The sequence below is a fragment of the Leuciscus leuciscus genome (genome assembly GCF_965113295.1).
Source record: "Leuciscus leuciscus genome assembly, chromosome: 8".
Lineage (NCBI taxonomy): Eukaryota > Metazoa > Chordata > Actinopteri > Cypriniformes > Leuciscidae > Leuciscus > Leuciscus leuciscus.
The window spans coordinates 38,227,025-38,239,600 of record NC_138732.1 but is presented as its reverse complement, the minus strand read 5'-3'; the positions used below and the strand labels follow the sequence as shown (position 1 = coordinate 38,239,600).

The 12,576-nt window shown below is 38.1% G+C and overlaps 1 protein-coding gene across 1 annotated transcript in view; it reads left to right on the top strand.

The window, feature by feature from the left end:
* The window catches only part of abcb7 (ATP-binding cassette, sub-family B (MDR/TAP), member 7), a 39,583-nt gene extending 34,472 nt beyond the window's left edge, over positions 1–5,111 (top strand). The window contains exon 16 of the mRNA XM_082178322.1: positions 4,563–5,111. Within this exon, the coding sequence (XP_082034448.1) occupies positions 4,563–4,778 (216 nt within the window). The 3' untranslated portion in view covers positions 4,779–5,111. The remainder of the gene's footprint in view (positions 1–4,562) is intronic.
* The last annotated feature ends 7,465 nt before the right edge of the window (positions 5,112–12,576 follow it).

Here is a 12,576-nt window from a genome sequence, read left to right as displayed (position 1 = left end):
GCCCGTTTTCTCGCAGCGTCCTAAAATCGCCTTTATGTAATGTGTCTGCTCTGCTTTTCACATGGAGGTTAAAGCAGCACTAGCATGACCAAGGCATGTCAATGTTATTAAACAATAACATTGTTTAAAATGATGGATTAAAATGAATATATTTGCATATATTGTTGTATTTTGCATTGAGGTGCAAATGTTTTTGGTGGCGCTTCTTGGATTGCTGGTCTACACGGAAACAAGTGGTGTGATCAGTGTAATTTCAGATGTTCAGATGGACTGGAAGAAAGCATTCACATCTTCTGTGTCCTTCATTGCATTAAAGAAGAGCTCTCTCGCTGCTGTCACTGCCCACGTGACCTTGGACATTCAGTCTGTTGGTGAAACAGAGCTTATGAAACAATGACTATATCCTCCAAATGTGCCCTTGAAACGGGTGTGGAGTTTGTCAATAGGTGCGCAAAACTATTTTATTTTTTTCTCTAAATGTCTACAAAAAACTATTGCGAAATGATGGCGTTTCCATTAACCGATGTTATGCGACTAAAACGTCTTTTTATTTTTCCTCTCGCGATAAGTCATTCCAAACATCATGGCGACGGATGTTGGTAGGTTTACATATATCGCAGTCACTGCACTGGCCATTATTATTAATCGAAGGAGACGTATGCGTGTTATCCAAGCATTAATAGTAAGGAAAGACCTTAGACTTATACTTGGAGCTTGGAGTTTCTCCCTCACATCTGCTTCGAGGTCTTGATTGTGGCATTTCTTTGAGGTTTAGAATCCAGTATTCCCATAATACTTTTGTCTTTTATGAGTTAAATGAAGAACTCTGTCTCGTCTTCTGTCCAAACATCTACGTCAGGTGACCTGAATATTGTTCTGTTTATTATAAGCGCTGCAGTTTTATCATATCCAGCTTTAAATGTTCAAGCTTTTTCAAACAGGATGGATTCTGATTGGCTGTCAATGTTTTTATCGTTTATCAGCTGGAAAAAAATAGTTCTTTGATTCCGTGACAAACTCACTCTGACAATATTGTTCTTTACTGTCCTTGATGTGAACGGGTCTGTACTGTAGAAAGACTGGTATGGTACCGAAGTGCCAGCACTTTTAGCTTTCCTTTTCAAAATGATTATTCCTCCTTTTAGTGTGTAGTAGAAGTATGCGAGTTGATGCACACTTCTGAAGCTGGTGTTGTACGCTCATGACTATAAAGAGCATTCTCACAGCGCCTTCAGCCGTGTGGCGCTTGCTTTTTAGCTCATTAACAGTGGAAATACCTTTTGCCCAATGCTCAGCGACACCTTTGTTTGTCTCCCATGTGTGGAGACCTTTTCAATCTGGATGCGGGTGTGGGGGTGGAGCACGTGATGGAAAAACCTCGCGTTCAAATGTTGTTGTGAAACGTTGCGTTCACCCAGCAATATCTAAAAAGGGTTGTAATTGCACGGCATTCAAGCTGTAAACCACACGGCGGCTAAAAATGCTATCAGTGTTTGAGTCTTGCTTGGCAAAAGTGGCGTCGTAATTGATGCAAGTAACTAGCAAACAGCCGGGAGACGCATTCAGTTGTCATTGTGCAAGCTCATTTCATACTTTGCTTTGTTGCTGGCAGTCTTTTAAGAGGCAGTGCTGCATGAACGCCCACACCGCTGTCTTTCTGCTCTCTCTAGACCTTCCTCAAACATGCACACGCTCTCTCTCCATCAGTGCCCCTTCATGGCCCTAAATCTCTTGTTTTTTGCCCAGTTCTTCCAATTTGGATGCAGCCGCACAGTCTCTCTGTCTGCAGGCAGCGTTATCCTGGGGAATATCAAGGCATCAATAAAAGAAACCAAGATTTAAATGCTGAAAAACACCCTCTGGCCTCCTGAAACGATCCTAAGGCAAAGCCTGCATAAACGCTCAGGGTTTCTTCCTTGTGTGTGTGTGTGTGTGTGTGTGTGTTTATCAGAACGTTGCTGTGCATCGGTGCTGTTCTCTCACAACGACCCTGGTGGAAAAATAGATGATTATTGTTAACCTTGCGGGGTCTTAACGAGTCTCATTGAAAGTTAAATGAATGTTCTGGTTAAGCTGTATGTGACGTGCCGCCGATTGTCAGGCTTAACTCTCCGTTCGTAAAAACAAAGAAATGTTCATTTAATGAAATGGGATCAAATAAAGTAACAGGGTGAAAAGAAATTAAATTCAGTGAGCGAGTCAGATGTTGATTTCGTTACTGGCTCTGATGGTTTCAATTCAGTGAAATAATTCAAACTCACCTTTTTGAATTATTCATTAAAAGAACCGCCTCATAAAAAATCATTTGTTTGGGAATCTTGTTGTATATTGTTTTTTGCATACAGCCCACAGAGAATCAAAAGAAAAGCATGTCTTGCCATTATTTTGTTGTACATGTTCTTATATTGGCTTATTTAAGATAGATTTTTCCCGAGGAGCACGTGCTATTTTGAAGAAGAAAATAGGAAGCGCATAAAGAATTTTAGGGGCACAATTAAAAATCATTTGTTTTTTCCTTAATAAAGGTGTATGAGGAGACTTTTACAAGCAAAATTTAAAGACGAAAAAATACAGTAGATTTTTAAATAGTTCTGCTTCAAAATATAGCCTAATTATTAAAATTTTAACAAATTGAATGGCTTGTAGTTTGTGTAACCGATAATAACCAGAAAAAAAAGTTCTGTGTAATGCAGGACTTTTAATTATAAGCATGCACAAAATACACCAGGACTCTTATTTTGAAATGTCTGCCCTTTACTACTTTCAGCTGCTCATTCAAATAGATGAGGGAGATAAATCATGCACTTTTCATCCATAGCATATATGATGATAAAATCATAAAGTAAACTGTAATAATTCATCAGAAGTAGATTATTAGCAATCTATTGTCATAAATGTACAGTATTGATTGCGAATGGCTCTGAAACCGCTAATCTGTTGAATACGCATCTGCGCTGTTTTGACTTTTTATTTAAAGCTGCAGTCTGTAACTTTTTTGGGTTAAAAATCATCCAAAATAAATTTGAGCAAGTCCATAACCAGCCAGTGTTCAAAACGATCTGCTTGCCTCGATTCAAAACGGTAAGTTGGTATGACAATTAGAAGTTAGACTGCACAGAAATGGAAACTGAACTACAGGTAGCCCTAATACACACTAAATGTAGTCATGCAATGCTGTTGTTGTTAACATTAAAAATTTGAGAACAACAATTTTTTTAACGTTAGTTGGTCAGCACAAAAGTGGTTATTTGTTCAGATAACATTATCCGGTGAAAATTCTTATTTTGGTCATACCTCCAAAAAGTAGAATCTGTGATTGCGAATGACAGTATCCACACAACTACTTTGAAAGGCTATGCGTTCGACTGTACACATACATTAGCGTACGCTAATAAACAAAGTATACTTTGAAAAATCTAACATATTGTGCCTTTAAGTCCAATTAAAATATCCAAAAACCACTAGAACAATATTATATATTTTGTTGACTTAAATACTTACATTCTCAAATGTTTCCAACAATATTTAAATCCAGAGAAATCCGAAATTTTAACCAGTGTAACGGTTTGTCATTGCTTCGCCTGTCAATGACATCACATTTGCGGTCCACTTGATTTCCGATTTTACTTCCATAGAATCCATGGAAAAAAACGCTTTAATATATTGTGTATTATTAAACAGGTGAGCAACTGTTTGGAGAGCTTAATCAACAGAAAAACTAATAATTGTTATATTATGTAACTTTGACATAGCTTTCAGCGCGCTCAAATTTATTTTATTAGGATTGTTTTGACCAAGTAAAACAGCTCTGCATTACCCCAATAATTTACTTCGTCAGATAAAGTGACCTGTATGAGTAGTAATTCAGCACTTTCAGCTGTTTTATTAGAATGAAATAAAAGAATGTGAATTTAACTGACAAAGTTCAAGTACAGGGAAGGAGGCAGGAACCGGTAAACGTTAAATGTAACTTTATCCATACAATAAACACAAACAACACAAAGAAAGGAGTGGCAGAGGCCAACTGTGTCAAATAAGCATAATAAAAACAGCAGTGTAAAATGTCCCAGGCCTGGCCCTCTCTCACCCTTCACTGTCGTCACTCCTCCGTGGGACTGGAGACAGGTGTGTCGTGCCGGTGTCTCTCATTAGCATTCGCTCCACCGGCCTCGTTCCTCTCCCACGGCTCTCGGCCCCACCCTGCTTCATACCACAGTAACTTAATACAACTTTAATGCATTAGCTCTATATGAATATGATTTCAAGCCTGAGACCTGTCGAAAAAAATAACTTGTGGGATTTACTAAAATCCTCGTAACAATTTGCACTAACACATTTTAAGTAAACTTTACTGCTACTGCTCTGTACGACTTACCTGTTATTATCAAGTAAAATCTACTCGCTATTGAACTTAACATTGCCCTCCATCACATTCCTTGTATGTCACAACCAATGGAGCAGTTTTTACAAACTGAGAGACAACTCGTGCCAGACATTTTCCTGTTTTCCACCTGTGTTTTTCACCCGACTCTCTCTTTTCTCTTCTCATCCGCGTGACGCAGGGGAAGGTGGCAGAGCGCGGAGACCACCAGACTCTCCTGAACACACAGGGCAGTCTGTACGCCGAGCTGTGGAACACTCAAAACAGCAGGATCTTGTCTGACGGAGGCAAGCCTGAGCCCGTAGCCGAGCGCATGTCCCAGAAAGAGGAGGAGCGCAAGAGACTGCAGGAGGAGATCATGAACAGCGTGAAGGGCTGCGGGAACTGCTCGTGCTGAGAACCTCCAGGGCCAATGCCATGCCTTTACTTACACACGCATCAAGGTGATTCAAACCTGTTTTAAAAGATTTGTGCGTGTCATCTGGAACTCTTTGTTTTTATTATGGGTATGTACATATTAATAATGCAATATTTTTGTCTCAGAGTGCTGAGGCGCATTGTATATAGCACACATATCATCAAATAGATATTTTGTCTGTTGAAGTGTGTTAGAGAATGGATCATTTTGGAGTTGACACCTTTTGATGTCTCATATTTAACCAATATTAATTTATACCAAATCTGAGTCTGAATGTACATTTAACAACTTGTATTAAATGAACTTACTTCACCGAGTGTCTGAGAATGATTTCTTTCAGTTAATCATACTTCATCTACATCGTCAGATTGGCAGAAGCGTTCATTGTTTCAGGCCACAGGACGTCTGTGTTTGATGAGATGTATATTTAGACCATGAATGTATAGAGGTGCGTTTGAAAGATGTTGTAACATTTCTAAAGTCACTCAAATACATTCATGTGAGAGTTTGAGATGAATACGTGTGGTGAATAAAGTGGGTCAATTATGTGACGTGTTTTGCCTGGAAAAATACATTACAATTAATTTCATACATACAGTAACTTGAATGCACCTCTGTAATGAACCTTTTAATTTTGTTTTTGTTTTTTTGGGGGTAACACTTCAGTTTAGGGTCCAGTTCTTACTATTAACTAGTTGCTTATTAGCATGCACATTACTATGATATTGGCTGTTTATTAATACTTATAAAGCACATATTAATGCTTTATTCTGCATGACCATATTCCACATCCCTTAATTCATCCGATCCCTAAACTTAACAACTACCTCACTAATCATAAGCAGTAACTAGGAGTTTACTGAGACAAAAGTCGTAGCTAATATTTAATAGTGAGAATTGGACCCTAAACTAAAGTGTGACTTTTGTTTAAAGTGTCGAGGTGTTTTCAGCCTGAGATTGTAATGAAGAAAAACTTATTAAAAGGCTGGACTTATTGTGGTGGAGCTGGTTTGTTATATATATATTGTTTAATGGTTTATGATTTCATTTAAAAATAAGTAGTAATGCAGTTTTGTTTTACAACAAAGGGTGAATACTGGTAAGGTGGGACACTGCAGGTTGACCATGTTTATCATCATGTTTATACAAATATTCTTGCTTTACAAAAAAAAATGCATTAAGTAGCGTATGAAATACATGGTTATCATAGTTCTGACATTTAAGAGGCAGTCACACCAGATTTGTAAGCACTTTGGGAAGTATGTTTTTTTTTTTTTAAGAATTATACTAAGGTTCTATAATATATCTTTTTATATGGGACACAATATTGATTCAGATTTTCCTGCAATATTTATCATATTATTTTTTTTATGCATCCTTGACACTGACATTATATCAGCTTTATTTCAGTATATACTATGGATGGATGGATGGATGGATGGATGGATAGATAGATAGATAGATAGAAAGATAGAGTTCTTCCAAGTGAAGGAGGTGGTGGTATAGATAGATAGATAGATGATAGATGAAAAACTAGAAATGTTGCCTTGACAATATAAACTGAGATAAGTTGAAGCACTAATATTATTAACTGGAAATAAATAAAATCAAACTGAAAAATAAATAAATTAAACTGTTAAAAAAGGAAAACAGTTATTGTCATTATGCATTTAATTCATTTGATTATCAAATAAAAATATGTTTATATGTATGACTAGGTGTCTCAACTGTGATTTAAATAAAAGAATAATTAATCATTAAGATTTGTAGACTCGTAAGTATTCAAAATGTTAGAAAAACTTTTATATCTAATTGTTACACGTGTGACATTTCAACATCTAGATTTTTAAACCTTTTTAATTTCCATTATCTTGACATCTTTGTTTCTCATTGACTCAGAGCACAATATAAAAAACACAATTACAAATAATTGAATATTAAGCTGGAATGTCTTTGTGGCACGTTTCAGAGTTGATGAATTGCTCTCCTCTCAGTTAATGATTGATTGTGCTGATATGATATGATTACAGATGTGATGGTGTGTGTAGGTGCAGATGTTCAGTGTTTCACCGAAACGACCTGCAGAAATCCATATGTTTACAGAGCAAAGAAAGAGAGAGAAAAAACTGCACAGCGTAATAATGTAATAAAGACTGGCAATAGGGAAATGATAAGCATATCTTCATAACATTACATGCATTCAGATATTGACTAGGGTTGGTGGAAATTACACTATAATGCAGATCATACGATCGTAGGCCATATTTTCTAGTCATTAGGAGTTCATTATATAAGCTTCTGTCCTGTAGCTCGTTCTTAAACGCACAGCACCTCATTATTGTAGATGAACTGAACTGTCCTTATGGTTGAGCTCCATTTGCTCTGAACACCCTCACTCGTCCTCTCACTTGTTTTCCACAAATGGGATCTGCAGGTTTTCTATTGTGTCGTCCCCGGGCACGTGAAAGCCTGCCTCGACCCCCCTCTCAGCTTTTGTGCGAGAAGCACAAATAACACATCCTGCTTTACGTCTGTTCAAGCTGTTCTCATTAATGTCCTCGCAGCACACCTCCTGTGTCTGCAAAATCTGATGAGTTACACTGGAATATATAGAGCAAGATGAATCATATGCAGATATCAATCAAATGGTATATTTGAGCATTAGTAGCTGAGATTTTCTGACATTGTGGGACCGGTTGAATGCATTCTTTGGGTCTTAGAAAGCGTTCTCCGGACGAGCTCTTATGTTTGTCTGAAAGGGAATAAGAGGCTCTCAGCATTTATAAGTGCCTTAACTAGAACAGCCTTCCTCAAACCCTGCTGCCACTCAGATGGGGGTTTGCGGACGTGGACAAGCCTAATGTGCTTCTACATCATGGTCATTTTTTGGCTTGTCTTCAAGAAAATGCTCTGCTCTTAGTTTCCCGCTGTTCTTCAGGGCTTTGCAAAAGGCAGGTTTACAGAATCAGGTGCTTTTCATGTGAAATTTCCTATTACTTTTGCAGATGAGCCATGCAAAAACACAAGTGTTGTTGAAATAGTTTTCACATTCAGAAGACAGAAAGCAATATATAAGTTAACGTGAATTCATCGGTGCATGTTATTGGATATAAAAAAAAAAAAAAAAAAGTCCAGTTATCTTCATCACAATGTAATATCTTTCTCCAACTGAAACATACTGAAAACATAAACTGTTGCTTAATGTTGACCAACAGACATATATCTGTTTAACCATAGCATTTCAGCTCACTTTTAGATCTGGATCAAATCAAGTCCCACACTCTCGGGGAAAAAGTGGGGTTCTATATAGAACGCTAGGGTTCTTGACACATTTTTTAAAGAACACTTTATGCTAAAAGGATCTAGAAGGATAATTGTCTTATATGATTGAATATACTTACAAGTTTAACTGCTTATTAAAAATAAAATAAAAAATCCTAGTGATACAAGCTGTTTAATTCATAACATTGATTTGAAAAATAAAAAAAAATAAAAAAAATAATTAAAACAAAATTAATTAAAGGCAGGGTTGGCAATTTGTTCCAGAAGCATTTTTTGTCATGTTGGTTAAAAGCCTCTTGACATCCTGATAGCAATCATTAAGTTAAGTGGTCTAAATGTATTTATATGTATATACAGCTCTGGAAAAAAATTAAGAGACCACTTCAAAATTAGCAGTTTCTCTGGATTTATCGTCTGTGTGAGTAAAATGATTTTTTTAAAATTTATTCTACAAACTATTGACAACATTTTTTCCCCAAAATTTCAAATAAATATATTGTCATTTAGAGCATTTGTTTGCAGAAAATGACAACGGCTCAAAATACCTTGAATAATGCATAGAAAACAAGTTTACGTTCGTAACACATTTCTAATGTTTTAACTTGGGAAGAGTTCAGAAATCAATATTTGGTGGAATAACCCTGATTTCCAATCCCAGCTTTCATGTGTTGGCATGTTCTCCATCAGTCGGTCACATGCTGTGTTAGGCACATTTGCTTTATGCCACTCCTGGTGAAAAACATCACACAGTTTGTCTTTATTTAATGGCTGGTGAAGCTCTTGATCGCGTTCCTGAGGTGTTCAGTGCTTCAGGTATGGAGATTGTGTTGGCCATGACAGGGTCTCGATCTGGTGCTCCTCCATCCTCAGCTCGATTGTCCTGGCTGTGTGGATTGGAGCTTTGTCCTGCAGGAAAACCAATCCTTCCAGTTGGGGAACATTGTCAGAGCAGAATGAAGCAATCATTTCTTCCAGGGTAATATTGTACGTGCCTTGAGTCACGCGTCCTTCACAAAGACAGATCTTCCTGATTCCTCCAGTTTTCAGCTTTGCCCAACACCTGGTCCTCTGATGGTTAGATGGAGACCTGGAGAGTCCTACAGTCCACAGTCTCTCACACACTGTGTAGTTTGGTGGAGGATTGGTGATGTTCTGGTGCTTCTTCAGGAAGGCTAGAATCTGGCAGATCTGTCTTTGTGAAGGATGCATAACTCAAGCCACGTACAAGATTAGAAAAATGACTTCCTTCTGCTCTGACAATGTTCCCCAACTGGAAGGATAGTTTTTTCGGCACGACTGTCCTGCACAGCGAGCCGGTGGCAGTCATGCTAAACATGGAGACTGGAGTTCTCAATGTTGCTGCTGGCTTCGGATAGAAAAAAGAAAGAAAATAAATGATGAGTGTGCAAATGATTTGGTGAAAAGCAGAGAACAACACAGCCCTTCCTTTCAACAAAAACAACTAGAGAGTGTATTTGTGTGTGTCAGTGTAAGTAGGGTTGCAGCCACTCTTCTTTCCCGATCAGAATCCATGAGATCCTCTGTGAAGCGAAGTTGACTGGTGTGAAGAAATGCAGACGTCCTCGCCACTCACCAAGAACACTGAATAATGATGGGTGGAGGTCGTGGACTATCCTGGAGCCTCCTTCAATGCAGTGAACTGTGTGTGTTTTGTGTGCTAGGCTGATTCCTCTCTCAGGGAACGTCGATTCACAGATACGGATAGACTTCGCTCGACATTCTCTCCAATGACGGGAGGATCATTCCAAGTCAGTGAGACGTTGTTCACGGAATCCCATCTTCTTCTCTTCAGTGTTCATTGTTCAGTCTCATCTCAACATGACTGACTTTGCCTTTGATGTCATTCAATTCAGCACATAAGAAGTCCACTGTTTTTTTCAAACCTTCAATTTTAAGGGCATTTTTCTCTATGGTGTAAGAGAATGTTAATCAGATTAGAGAGTGTTGAGATAACTGGTAAGATATCATCATCTGCCTTGCTCTTTTTGGATGCAGGTTTAGCTGGGATAAGTGTTTTTGGCCCCAGTCAGAGTTTCCTCAGACGCATAGCTGTGTGAAAGCACATCTTGTCGGATTGCCATGAAATGCCACATATCTTTCATTTTGTCAGCGGTCGACTTAATATTTCAAATCACAGAGAAAGCAGAAAGATAGACGTGGATGATTTTGCTCAAAAAATACTTTAAAGGTGCTGTATGTAAGTTTTTTTTTTAGTTTTTTTTTTACTGTACTAAAGCATACAAATATCATAATATGTTTGCAGATATTTAGGAAATATGCTGAGTTCACATACTCGTTTCTCTGAAAAACACTTTTTCAGCCAGTTATTTTACTTTGAAATTAGCTTTCCGTGTCAGAATGTCTGTTGTTGTTTTGGTCTGTGTGATCTCGCCCACTGCCAGTTCAGCCAATAGTATTTCTCCACCACAGGTTGCCAGTTGGTGGAAAACACAGCGTATTGCAGCCTCTGAAGCCAGCGAACAGACTGGGTTAGAGATCACAGATTCTACCCGACCTAAAAAGCCTCCGCACCCATAAAAAAATCTCTATGAACGAGAGCATATTAAAACGCGATATCAACTCATCATAAATCAATAAATCAACTCATCAACTTACAGTGTATAAGTCTCCTCGCATTCCATTGTCAATTGCGCTCATTCCTGTTGCGTGTCCTCAATCTGGCAACCCGCGTGAGCGTCGAGTCTGGGGAGGAGGGACCGGGGGAAACAGCGATCTCCAATATTTACCCATTTCAACCCCTAGCTGTCAATCTCACATACTGCACCTTTAAAGAATGATATTTATGCCGTTATAAAAGTTTGTCAGCAAAGTTCGGCGAAAGTCAAGTTAGCAAGACTCCATCTTGGACTCCCTCCTCCCTTTTCTCAATTTTGTTTTGTGTTTATTTTGTTACTGAGAGGAAAGTGTACGTTTACATATTCATCTAAACGGTATATATCGCTGATCACGTATTTCAAACTTTGTTTTACCCCTAAGCGAAGAACAAAAAAGTACTTTATCGGATAGTTTAATTTATAGTTTATCGGGGTCTCAAGACTGCATATCTCGGCTGCCACGTCACCAAGCTCCCTGAAAGGACATCTCAAAGACCTTTCGTTTCGCCTTCTTCATTCAGCCTGTTTTGAAGCTACATACTTTACCTTTAATTAATTAAAACTAAATCCATAAAGTGATCCCATGATGGGAACCTCTAAAAGGAACCCTTTAAAGTCCCCCTTTGGTGAAAATAAAGCTTTTAATGTTGTTTATATATGTCTATGTGGTGTTTTTAATGTGCTTTAAGACAAACCATGTGTAAATTCATAAGTCGACACCATTGCTGAGAATTTTCTCCTTAAAACTTCAGTGAACCAAAGACACCGCTTTGAAATCGCTGGTGTTTCTGACGTCACAAACTACCTTGTAACCAATCAGATCAACGTGTGATCGTCAGCGAGTGGATCTCTGAGCCGCTGTGAGTGAGTGGAGGCGGGGCTTATTCGCATATTCATAGAACTTCATATTACTTCTCACCTGGTCAGTGATTTGCAAGCAAATCTTCTTCCAGAGATATTCTGTAATAATAGCAAACCGTAACTCTTAAACCGTGGCCCTCTCATCCCCTTCCCTTGTCAGGAAAAAAAGTAAACAGCCAAAAATCCGCCCAGATTACCATGTCCTTCTGTAAGTTACCTTTGACAAGAAATGAAACAAGCAATCAGAGAGATATCACCAAAATAAAACAAAATGTAATAAAATGCAAATCCTCATCACAAATAATTGCATCATCACACAATCAGGGTGTGCATTTCAGTGGAATTAATGTGACAACAGGACAGGTTGCAAAATGTATGACACAAAACCAACCAAATTTAACGTAAGCCGACACATCATAACAGCAAATTACCAACAGACACTTCCACATCATAGACAATGAACATCAATCGTGGCATTTTAGAACCAATGCTGATAATAAATAATATCATTAGACTGGCACAACAGATGATTAAATGTATGCAACAGACTGTGATAAACTTATGGTTTATTTGAGGAAAGTGTCATTATTATGCAGAATCACAGCAAATGTGCATGATTGGTGCTGAGTTGGTAAATGTAGAGATTGACCAGTAATTCTGATTTTTGAGCCCATACACTCATTTCCTTATAGTGACCCGACTTACATAGGGAGCTTTTTGGGAACTACCCAAGTTGCCCCAGATAAAATGCCCATTTTGGGCCAATGCCCACTTGGTACCGAAGAATAATCCACCATGTGTGACCCTCATATGTTGACTGGGATTTAGAAGTGATACAGTGCCCTGTATGTCATCTCATCTCAACTCCGAACTTACAAAAATCTGCGATCAAATATTTTGGAATGTTGACTTTTGCTTGTCTTCTAGTCTACTTTTCTTACAGTTAATTATCTAGTAGATGAAAGTACAATAAAAATGGACATTTCTAAATTGGTTGG